The 12,640-nt window shown below is 34.7% G+C and overlaps 2 protein-coding genes and 1 long non-coding RNA gene across 3 annotated transcripts; 1 reads left to right on the plus strand and 2 right to left on the minus strand.

The window, feature by feature from the left end:
- Positions 1–294: 294 nt before the first annotated feature.
- LOC149684750 (uncharacterized) lies at positions 295–3,693 on the minus strand. Its single transcript, XM_089870971.1, has 6 exons — positions 3,569–3,693; positions 3,306–3,509; positions 2,951–3,119; positions 2,802–2,890; positions 2,561–2,665; positions 295–303 (listed from the first exon to the last, which is right to left on the minus strand). The coding sequence occupies exons 2-6, from the start codon at positions 3,483–3,485 to the stop codon at positions 295–297; spliced, it is 552 nt and encodes a 183-aa protein (XP_089727097.1). The 5' UTR covers positions 3,486–3,509; positions 3,569–3,693.
- A 432-nt stretch (positions 3,694–4,125) lies between these two features.
- LOC149684751 (uncharacterized) lies at positions 4,126–4,910 on the minus strand. The gene is made up of 3 exons (XR_016384055.1): positions 4,712–4,910; positions 4,576–4,652; positions 4,126–4,395 (listed from the first exon to the last, which is right to left on the minus strand). It is a non-coding gene; the product is annotated as an uncharacterized LOC149684751 (long non-coding RNA).
- A 2,443-nt stretch (positions 4,911–7,353) lies between these two features.
- On the plus strand, positions 7,354–8,700 carry LOC149684752 (uncharacterized). The gene has a single exon (XM_089870972.1). The coding sequence runs from the start codon at positions 7,354–7,356 to the stop codon at positions 8,698–8,700; it is 1,347 nt and encodes a 448-aa protein (XP_089727098.1).
- Positions 8,701–12,640: the final 3,940 nt, after the last annotated feature.

Below are 12,640 nucleotides of genomic sequence, written 5' to 3' on the forward strand. Positions count from 1 at the left end.
ACCCCTGTAACTTTACACTTTATTTTCTCAACTAATCCTTATTAAAACCACCCCAAATCACCCTTAGGCACCCGCTGAATAGGATATATTTTGTCAACCAATAATCAATCCGGATATTTCTGGCGGGTGATTCGAAAAATTCTGTACTTTAGTCAGTCGAGAAAATTCGAGTTGATTCCCGAAAATCGAGCAAATTAATCAAAAAAATCGATTTAGAACGAAGGAAAATCAAGGAAAATGGCTTATTCAACATCTTTTATAATTATTTAACGTCAATTTAAAAATCTCATACCCTTAGGCACCCTAAATAAAGGCCATTATTACAATTTAAACGCTTAAATTTTAGTTATCAATGTCTCCTTACACAATAGAGATTACAAATATAATTGTAATTAAACTAATTAATGAGGTAAACTTTCATTTTTACCCTTTGATAACCTCAAAACAACGAAAGCCCAATATGATAAATATTCATCTCTAATTGATACGATAAAGGCTCGACAGATGCCGGGAGTGCATGCACGAAAAATATCTTCAATTTAACTCCGCCCACAATTCTGTACTTTAGTCAGCTTAGGCCCCTAATGAAACGAATTATCCCGGCCTAATTCGTTTCATTATTTGAATATAAACGAGTGGTAAGTAGTAGGATTTTGAGAGTCCTGGATCATAAAAGCGGTGAAATTGTGGTGAAACGGCGGTGAAAAAGATCCCATAGACATTTAACATGGTTGAGAGTTCTAGATCAAAAAGCTATGAAAACTCGGTATAGCAAGGGTGAGAGAACTAAACCAAAAAGCGGTGGTTATGGTGGTAGCTTATCTATTGTGAGATAAAGATATCAAAAATTATTGGTATATAAACCTTCACTATCGGAAAACTAACATATTCGAGTAAAAAGGAATCTGAATGATATGAGTAAATTATACGTTCTTTTTATTTAAATAGATTTAAGCTATACTAATTAAATGATATTTAATTTCAAATAGATAATATACACGAATATTTCTTATTGGTAAAATCTTAGTGTCTCTTTCCCCTATTCGGCAGAATGTCTACCGTAGTTTTGTTTCCCCTCTCAGAAGAAAAAGTGATCGAGATTACTCCGAAGTTAGGTGTACGACTGGGGGTAAAAGATAGTTCGGTTATTGAACGAGCGCCTTGAAGAGAGCAGTGACTTCCGAGGGTGATCTTCTTATACAGAATGCGTTATATAGTGACGTATCAACGATTCAAAGGGCGCGAGGATTTCCAATATATGCACTCTCAAAAATCGAAGTGTATTTTAACACTTTTTTTCAATTTTTTCGTGGTGCCAAATACGACACCCCTGGATGTGTCATTCCACACCTTCACAACACACAATCTAAATATTTTGAGACTTTCATCTAACGTAAATGGTGTAGTATGACATATTTTTAAAGTGTGAATTTACACCTTTCTTATTCGTGTTAGACACGTAAAGGTGTTCATTATGGTTTTTTCAACACGTTTTTCTTCGAAGTGTTCAATACATGAAGGTGCTCTTAGTGGATCTTTATACACCTTTTTCTGCAAAGTTTCAGTGTGTTATTACACCTTTTCTAATAGAGTGTAGTGCATAAAGGTGTTCATAGTTTGTCTTTTGACCCATATTTGTGTATCGTTTCAGTGTGATATCACACCATTTCCAGTGGAGTATAGTGTATAAAGGTGTTCGTAGTAGATCTTGTTAATCCTTTTTTTCAAGGTTTAAGTGTGATTTCACACCTTTCTTTAATAGTGTTTGCTACAAAAAGGTGTTTATGATGGATCTTTTGACATATTTTCTGCAACATTTCAGTGTGATATCACACATTTTTAATATAGCATAGTTCATAGAGGTGTTCGTAGTGGGTCTTTCAACCTCTTTTTCTTCGAGGGTTGAGCGTGATTTCACACCTTTCTTTTATTGTGTAGGATATAGGAAGATGGTGAAAGTGAACCTTTTATACCTTTTTCTGCAGCAATTCACTCTGATATCACACATTTTCCAATAGAGTATAGTTCATAAAGGTGTTGGTTAGGGGATCTTTCTACTCCTTTAAGAAGTGGGTTTGTGTGTAATTTCACTACTTTTAGATCAATATTTCACACTGTTAAATATGTATTTAATAGCTCACACGCGCATGATTTGACACTATGTCAGGCATAAAAATGTTCTAAAATAAGTACATGTTTTCTCAATGAAATCAGATTATTTTTATTTCCTCGACTAATTGATTAACTCGAATTGCATTTCAAAGAACTTTAAATGGTATACAAAATAAAAAAAGTTTCAGTTATTAACGATTGAAAAATTATTAGAATAATTGAAAATCAAATTCCAGCCGAAATCTATCTTCAATTCACTCTACTTAAAATTATTAACAACTTTGAGCATTATTTTGGATATTGGGGTAACATTTATATCGAATAACACTTTTTCAATAAATGTAAGGGTTTTGGAAACAATTGGAGTGTAAGAATAATGAAAAACCCAGAAACTTGCAAAATAACATCCTATAGCGCATAGAATGTCAAAACATTCCACTATAAGTACTTGATCTACATAAAGTTCAAACGCATCGCTGTCCATCACAGTCTCTCCTTGGTAGATAATAATTGGTCCTACTTCCTTGGTGGTGCTGAATAGCATATGCTTGTCCTGTCAAATATTGATATTTTCAATGAAACAATGATCAATTTTATAATAAATAATAGTGTAAGAAAATGATGAGGTAGTTGTTTTCAAGAAGTTCATTTTTTGGGGTCGCAGATATTATATTGGAATTTGAAATTACCTGTTGAGAACAAAACATTCTCATGGAATTTTCATTGACCAGAGTTGAAATCAAAAGGATAGATAATGATCTTTTCACCCCGATGTGATCTAAGCAATTTAATTATTAGAAATGAAATGCATTTAAATAAATTCAAACAGTTGTGCTACCTTTCTTGGTTTCTTTGGCCTTTTGTGCTCTTTGAATGATTGCGCTCTTCAAGTAATTACACTTTTTTATTGGTGCCAAATCCCAAATCTTATCGCTAAATTTCTTAACACCACCATGAATTGTTTTATCTAGTGGCAACTTCGTTATTCTAATGAATTCCTGATCCAACTGAAGTTATCGGTAATTAGTTTATTTTGCGAATTCTACCACTTGACAAAGGACAGTCACCAGAAAAGCTTACAGCAATGCCTGACGCCACAATTGCCAATTTTACTCTACAATGTGACCTTTCTGCAGGTCACACATCTGATGTGTGTCCCATATTGAAAAAATAAACAGAAAACGTGTACATGCCTGTCTAGTATCTTTTAACGCAGGATATTCGTCCACAATATCTAGAATATTAGCTCCATTTTGAATTAACGTAGCTCTTGCACTGAATGTTCGCGTCATTTTTGAATTAATGGCTTCAAAATCTATCGATCGCTTAGATAGTTCATCTTTCATGAATTTAACGTGACTTTTAATGCTCATCTCATCTTCAAAATCGTAAGGAATCTAATCGGGAATAAAATAGTTATCCGGGATATTGAAAACTTTTTATTTTAATATTATACCACAAAGCGCTTATCCACTTTTTTCTTCGTGCTCTTCGTTTTAATTGAGAGATTTCGTTCTGTTTCACGATGAACTTTCCTCACCTTAATTTCATCTGAATTTGCTCGCTTATCAGTATTGCCACGTTTTCTGGGCCCGTGATAGTGATATCATCTGATTTTACATCATCAGTTGGGGACAAATGTCCCTAACTAGAACTATTGGCATCTTGACTAGGTCCCTCGACAAGCTGCTCTCGACTAGGTCCCTCGACAAGCTGCTCTCGACTAGGTCCCTCGACAAGCTGCTCTCGACTAGGTCCCTCGACAACTTGCTCTCGACTAGGTCCCTCGACAAGCTACTCTCGACTAGGTCCCTCGACAACTTGCACTCGACTAGGTCCCTCGACAACTTACTCTCGACTAGGTCCCTCGACAGCTTGCTCTCGACTAGGTCCTTTGACAATATGTGCTCGACTAGGTCCTTCGACATCTTGCGGTCGTTCATAATTAACCATTTCATTAATTTCCATCGCTTGTGATTCATGCTGGTGAGCAGGTATTTTCTGGTAAAAATTACCACCTTGTACGGGCAATTGCTGCTCAAGATTGCTACATTCTGGGAACACTTCCTTGTCTCGATTACCGCTTTTTGCTCGAGTTTGCTGCTCGAGACTACCATCATCTGCAGGTGTTTCCTGTTCGAGAATTACAACTTGTGCCAAAGATTCATTGTCAAGATGTCGTTTTCTTGCGTATTGAAATTTCTTTTCTTTCACTTTTTCATCATTTTTCAGCGGTCTTTTGAAGTTTTTATACTTGTTGCACAGGCGAGAGGCCCATATTTTCTTAAGAAAGAAACAATATGTATCTGATATGGTAAAATATGTATCTGATATGGTAAAATATGTCTAGCTAATCATGGAAAGGAACAAGTAACGCTAATTTCCTTCTTCCTACTAATTTGTCTTAGCAAGCTAGAACTCATCAGCGTGCTCAACCCAACATACCAATATGATTTAACTTACAAAGTCACATCCTTTCTTCTAAATGAGGATATTTTCTTACTAATAACTTCGCAATGACCACATGTGACGGGGGATATCTTAAAAAAAGTTTGAACTTTAACATTGGCATATGATGAAAGTGGAAACAAATACTGACAAAGAGCTATATTTCTGGTAGAAATCATTAAAAATTAGTGACACCACTTCTTTATCTGCTTGGTATTTTCTCTCTTTCGGTAGCGATTTATACGTTGCAGAATTTGTGATGTAAACAGGTAAAGCTGGTAATTCGAACTCAAGCGCAAAATTGGCTCTTGAATTAGATGTTTTGGGTACTTCTTTTTGACACAATTGTACTGACCTTCATTAAAGGAAACCTTAGTTTGAGTATATCATTCTTGAAATCTATTGAGGTGTCTGACACTGGCCTCTTCACATTCAAGATTTTAAGAGGTGTCGCGATACTTGTTAATTTTTATTTTTTAAAATTACCAAGGTTGTGTTGTGTCGCTGTTTTCTAAAGGTGTGGTAGTACTAAAGTTATCTAAATTTTCAGGCAGACCAGCAGTTTGCACTTGGGTTTCCAGGCGCCCATTAGTTAAATTTTCTTCATCGTTGACTAGTAACGTCTAAATATATTTGGAATTATTCCCATAAATAAGATCTACATGATTGCTAGACCTATATTTGGTGACCAACCTTTTTTACAACTCTTATTTTCATGTGATATTGGAGGACAGAAAATTTGTCAAGATCAACATGTTCCTTATAGTCTCGTCAAAGGTCTATTAAAGCAAAAAATGTGCAATTTGTAATTGTAAAATACCTTATCATAATCGGAACAACGAAAAGTGACAGGCCGTTTGTTGTCAAAATAAAGTTACGATGAGAATAATTATTTATAGCGTGCTAATGTTTAATATTTTAAGGGCGAATGAACTCTTAAAAGTATAGACTTTGAACCCCCCCAATATGACCATTTCCATGGACTCTACACACTTTTCTAAAAATAGCAAAACCTATTGAAAATGAAAGGTCATACCAAAAGTGGATGAGTGGAAAAGTATGAAAATGGCCAAAAGTCGCGAGTCATCAGAGTTTCGCCGTAGTTGACCGTTTTGTTGGCGTAGCTATACTGGGCCTGTTCACTTCCTTAAAATAGGTCTTGTGTTAATTCGCGGTTACGCGGTTACCGTCGTCTGCTATTGTGTATGCTAGAACTTCCTCGATTTGTGTTTGTAGTCAGGACAGAGTAGCTGATAATGTTTTAAAAGGTATTTGATTGTATAATATGGATTTAAGTAAGGTTATCGAAGCAATAGAGGAGCACATAAAACCAGGTACGTTTAAAAAAATCTCGGTAATTTAGCTATAGGGCGAGAAGCTTGCGTCGTGATTCGCGTGATCGAGAGGGCTATGGTTAAACCAAGGAGCATAAATGTCTGAACTACTTTCAATCGCGATTTCGGAGGTCCATCAGTCATTAGTAAACTAAATAGTTATTGGCGAAACTTTGAAGTCCGCGTTTTTTAACACAAGCTCTATGGCCATTGTCATACTTTCCCTCTCATCCACATTTGGTCATACCTTTACCATTAATTTCCTCATTATCCGGATACATTAAATATGGTTAATTATTATCATACTAAAGGAGGAGCCCATGACCAACCCCGTGTTTTTTTGTTTTTTTTTCGTTTGAATTCTGCGCCTTTTCAAATATTTTTTTTTATATATATGGCTTTACTACCACCATAGTTTACCTTGCCCTTCTCTCTTTGGGGAAAAAAATGGAAAACTGGTCCCTGGAAATTCCCAAAAATCTTTTGTTAATTTAAATAGAAATTTAAATCACGAAAATAGAGCCTTTTCCCGAATTTTTCAGTTGGCATGCGCATGAAAAAAAATTAGGCTCAAATAAGGAGAAAAACCTCTCAATCCGCTCTCCCCTCCCGTACCTTCTAATACCTCTTCAGTGTAATTTCAATATCAAAGTTCAGTAAAGAAGAACTTGTTCAAGCCTTAAGATGTGAGGTAAGCTGAAGATTATATTGAACTGTAGTTCTCAGACGCTTAGCTACGCGGGAACCAGGAGGGTCTGGTGTATATACTTAGTTTTCAGACTAGGAGATTCATACCATTTACACATGGAGGCCAGGCTTCAGCAGTTACACGAGGAGGCCAGGCTTCAGCAGTTACACGAGGAGGCCTGAATCCCTGGTGGAGTCAAAAGCCAGGTCTGCTCGTGTAAATGGTATGAATCCTTCTAGTCTGAAAACTATAAAAAGAATTTTTATATTCCTTTACTGGAATGGTGAGAAGCGTATGAAAAAATCCTAGTTTGGGTCACTATCTATATTATTAGTGGTTACTTCTTGGGAATATTACACTTTTGCTAATACTTAAGCGAAATTTAAACTCATTTTGAAAACATTTTGGCTCTCAGTCACTCACATAGTCAACGCTTAATATGATAAAAGTTTACCTGATATATTATGTTGTCTCTTACATCGTCTTGAAATTGCTCGCGTTCTTTAGTTAAAGTTAAAATTAAGCATGACAAATCTGTCCCATTAATTTTAACTTTCCTTCGACTTTCACCATTACACAATAGTACTTCAATGTTGTTTTTTGAAGCTGACATCTTCGGTACGCGCTTGAATAACTTAATGGTTAATTTCAAAATAAATGATTTGTTTCCCGCCAAATCGAGAAGCTGCGAAATTTAGAAATCACGTACCGCACAACCGAAGAGTAATAAAAAACTAAGGAATTTTGGCGCGAAATAAACCTGGATTTTCAATGATATGTGATATTGACGGATGTGGTCAAACGTATAAGAAAACCAGAACATATCGCCGTCATGTATTAAATAGACACCCTAGTTTCCATATCAATGAAAATGCCGAATACGCCTCGGAAGATGCACCAAGAAACGTTGACATTGAAATGCCCGACATAGTGTCAAATGAAACCGAACCAGAGGCAACCAGGACAAATCGAGAAAAGCCAATTTTCGATTTAAAGAAGTCCATTGTTACAATACTCTTGAAATATTGCGAGCTAAATAAACTCGCTCACTCCGTTATTAGTGACTTGACCAATGACTTGTTAGAATTGTGCAAAGATTTGACTTTACATCAATCCGAGACAGTAATTGAACGATGTAAAGAAAAAGGAATAGAGATATCGAAATCAGATATTTTGCCAGATTTAGATCGAATGGAGATAGTGTTTGACTCTCTAAGTTCTGTTTTCAAAATCAAAAGTGTCTGTCGAAAGGAGCTGGGCATGATAGAACCGCTACAAATAATGTTTATTGAAAGTGAAAATTCTCCGGAAAAGAGGTATTTCCAATACGTTCCCATTTTGAAAGTATTAGAGAAATTTTACGAAGACATAACCGAATTTGATTTCCACGAACAAGCGAATAATAGTACTGGAGTTCAAAAACTTTCCCACTTCTTAAATGGTTCCATGTGCGCAAACCTTGAAAAATCTGATCAAGGAAACGTGACAATACCACCAATATCAGCTCCTCTAGCTATTCATCTTCAGATATTTTTTGATGAATTTGAAGTCGCGAACCCTTTGGGGTCTAAACGAGGAAAACACAAAACTATGGGTTGTTATTTTGCAATTTTGAACCGTCGAAATAAATACAGGTCTAAATTACAAGATATCAATTTAGTATTTCTAGCCAAAAGCATTGATATTGAAAAATGCGGTTGGGCGGACGTGATGCAACCTCTTCTATTTGACCTAAGTATCCTTGAAAATGAGGGGGTGTATATTCCCTCTTTAGTATTTAACGTGAAAGGATATGTGTCAGTTGTATCAGGAGGTAATTTAGGTTTGCACCAAATCGGAGGATTTAACCCTTGTTTTAATCAAGGTCGTATATGCAGGTTTTGCATGGCCAGCAAAAGTGAAATGGCAAATTTAAAAGTAGAATCTGATGGCGTCATGAGAACAATAGAGAGACATAAATATCAGTTGAGACATATTGGCGATAACCGTCATGATTGTTTTGTTTACGGGGTATATACTGAGAGTCCATTGATGAGATTGGGTTATTTTGACTTAACCCAGCAACTACCACCAGACATCCTGCATGATATTTTAGAAGGAGCTATTCCTTCTATTTAAAAACAAATTTTGAAATTTCTGATAATTCAAGGGTCAGTTACGATCGAATTTATAAACAGGGCTATTTCGAAATTTCCTTATGGAAACATCGAGTCTAGTAAACCTCAGGACCAACTTAAGAGTGCTATTATGAATGGTAGTTTAAAAGGTTCAGCTAGTGAAATGTACTGTTTGTTCCGACTTTTTCCTCTTATTTTTCGTTCTGTTATACCTTTAAATACACCCCAGTGGAAAAATTACTTGCTTCTACGTGAAATATGCGACATTTGTTTTGCAGAACGTGTGTCTTTAAAAACTATAGCACATTTGGAAACATTGATTGAAACATTTTTGACGAGTGTAGTAGATGTTTACGGTTATGAAATAATAACCCCCAAATTCCATTACCTAATTCATTATCCAAGTAGCATTCGTAAATTTGGTCCTCTATTCCCTTTATCTTGTATGCAATTCGAAGCAAAACATTTTTACTTCAAAGTTATAGCGAATATATCTAAGAATTTCATAAATTTAAACAAAACAATGAGCGAACGTCATCAAATCTCACAATGTTACTACAGGTTAACAAAATATAGAAATCAAGCTGTGAGTGGAACAAGCAAAGGCAAGCAAGTTCTGAAAACTAAGTTTCCCGCATCACTCCAAGATAAATTGAGCCAAGTATTTCCCGAACTAACTTCATATTTTACTCTCTCTTCAGCTGTTAGTGAAGGTGTAGCGTACCGAGTAGGAAATATTTTAGTAATGCACTCGCTCGATGGAATTGTGAAAACATTTTGTGAAATAAATGACCTTTTTGATGTAAACCAAGTGATACATATCTGCGTAAATGAGCTTAAAGCTGTTAATTTCGATACAGCTTTACATTCTTATTAAGTGAAAAAATATCCAGACGAATGGTACATATTTGCAGCCGGAACCGAGGTTTATTACCACATGCACAATACACTCTTAAAATCAAAGGTGTGATTAAGCACCTTTTGTCTTGATGTTGACGGGTCCAAAAACAGCACCATTAATGTGGTTAAAGAACGCCTCTGAAAGTTTTAAATGGCCCATTTTCAACACTTTGCGTCTTAAAAATATTTTCTTCCGACACATTTATTACACCTTTTAAAGCTTTATCTTACACCTTTTAAGAACCATATATTTAAAATGTGTTCTTAAAGTGTCTGTATGTTATTTTAATATTCTTCAAAAGGCGTCAATTTTGGCTTGAAGTGTGAAATTGTGCAGAAATGGAATATTACACTCTTAAAAGGTGTGATTTAGTACCTTTCGTCTTAATTTAAAGTTGTTAAACAACACCTCTGAAAGTGTTAAATGGACCATTTTTAACACTGCATCTTAAAAATATTTCCCACTGACACATTTATTACACCTCATTGAGCTATTTCTTACACCTTTTAAAAACAATATTTTTAAAAGGTGTTCTTTAAGTGTATGTATGTTCTTCCAATATTCTTAGAAACGCGTGAATTTGAATTATTGAAGTGGGAAATAGTGCAAAAAAGGCGTGAAATACTGTAGGAAGCCTGTATTACACAGCGTGATTTTAATACAGTTTGACACCTTTACCACATGGTGCTACTCTCAACAAAGGTGCTATATATACTTTTCACTGTACACACACAAATATTTAGTGATTTTTAACACTTTTGAATGTAGTTTTTAAGGGTCCACATTTCACACGGACCGAAACCATAGTTGGGAGGTCCCATTCGACCAAACTCCCGCAATTTAGGCGGTTTTCGGAAAGTGGTAATTAGCCTCAAAAGACTACACTTAACCAAGTATTCATTGCCAAAATTTCTCTGATAATAACAGAGTTGCAAGGTGATACATTATGTAACGATTTGAAGGCTTATCTAAATATAAGGGAAAGATGAAATAAGCCATAATCCATAACATATCCTTTGTTATTATTGTAACATGATGCTTAAAAAGATAAATATATATTTAAATTATGGTAAATTGTTGAGATATTTATGGATTTTTAATGAAAGGTTTGTCTGTAGTTCAAATTTACATCAGCAGAATCGCGAAATTTTAGGGCAGAAGAAATTTTGTTATTATATGGGTTTTCAAAACTATTAATTCAACCGATAACCAATACTTTGGACCGTATACGCAGAGTGTGGGCGTCGTGAGCACTTAACGATAAATTAACCTTGTTTGATTGGATAAAAAATGTTAAACCCGGGACGCAATGCGTCAAAACAATTAATGATTATAGAACTTTATGGGTAATGTCAAATAAGGTGGACTTCGAAACTGTTCATTAGATATTAAGCTGAAAGGATTTAAACACACTTATTTGAACAATGGGTTTCGAAAATAAGAATGGAAATTGTTCAACAGAGGTGCAGTTTAACACCTTATCAACTCGCCTTTCGTAGTAAAAGATAATTGTTACTCTTTTATGTGTGTTGTGCAATTCCTTACAGGGAGCGTCTCAGCACCTTTGCGGGCTTAAAATAACACTTTTAAGCTTGCCGCATTACAACTTTAAGAGTGTCGCGTAACGCCTTTAAGAGTGTCGCGTAACGCCTTTAAGAGTGTCGCGTAACGCCTTTAAGAGTGTCGCGTAACGCTTTTAAGAGTGTCGCGTAACGCTTTTAAGAGTGTCGCGTAACGCTTTTAAGAGTGTCGCGTAACGCTTTTAAGAATGCCGCGTAACGCTTTTAAGAATGCTGCGTAACGCTTTTAAAAGTGTCACATAACACATTTAGCAGGTTTTATAAAGCTACCATACCACCTGATCACCAATTCCTTAGCTACGTTTTACTCAGGGATAAAAATATTTTCTTTTATCATCTTTAAAAAATGCTTAATTTAATACGAACAATTAAGTATTTTTCCTTGACTTAATAATCTTTGGATTGACTTCAAAATTAAAACATATACTGGAGACCTCATTTAAGAAACAAGCTATTGATTTTCTATCCCGCAGTATTATTATTTAATTTCCATGTTTAATTTCAAACGGTGTTTTAAAGGTTTTTATTACCGAATTTGTCCGGAAAAACTAAAGTGGACAAAACTCTGGATGTTTTTAATTTGTAAAAAAAGTGTTTTCTTAAAATACACTCTTTTGAAACTTCCATTTCGCTAAACATTAATTATCCACAAAACTATTTCATATTAATATTAATCATAATCATAAATCAATGAAAAAATGCGAAATTGTTCTCTCGCCGCTCCCGCGTTAATGTATGGTACTCTATGAGACAGTTTAACAATATATAGCAATTAAAAATTTACAGAATTTTGCTAAAAATACCAGTTTATAAAATTTAAAGTCTGAGATCTACCCTTATAACACCCTTTCCGAAAAAGGAGTAATTCCTGATAGATATTACACCTTTATTAACTAAGCTTTTTGTCGTAGATAATGGTCACCTTAAAATACCAATATAACACCGTTTTTGTTATTCATGTGAAAATGTTAGGCGTTATATAGGTGTATTTAAAAAGTACACCATTTTCACTCCAAAGAAACACTCAATTTTTTTTGTGTGTAAATACTCGGTTTTGGGGAAAGATTACGTCACTCTTTACTCAAAGCAGGATTAGATCTTTAGTCAAATTGACCTTGAAATGTCAGCATGTTTACAAAGCTGCATGGATTCCTCAAAACACAAATATCTGGTTCGAGAGACACTTATACTTTTTTTTAAAGAATATTGAAATTAAAAATTGAAACTCAATCAATTATATTGTAAATGGTGTGAAATATTCAGAAATTGAACACATCCTTTAACATAAAAATGCTGTTAAAACATATTATATTAACACCTTCTGTTGTATAAAAATAGTTTTAAATAAGCAGTTAGAACTCGTTCATTTAAAATAAAAATATTGTGAAAAATACTCCATTATAACAATTGTTAAATAAAAAAGGTGTAAAGTACACAACTCTAACCCATTCTTATAATTT

Source organism: Phalangium opilio, unplaced genomic scaffold, assembly GCF_054372755.1.
Source record: "Phalangium opilio isolate 3A_F unplaced genomic scaffold, DU_Popi_V2 ptg000032l_1, whole genome shotgun sequence".
Taxonomy (NCBI): Eukaryota; Metazoa; Arthropoda; class Arachnida; order Opiliones; family Phalangiidae; genus Phalangium; species Phalangium opilio.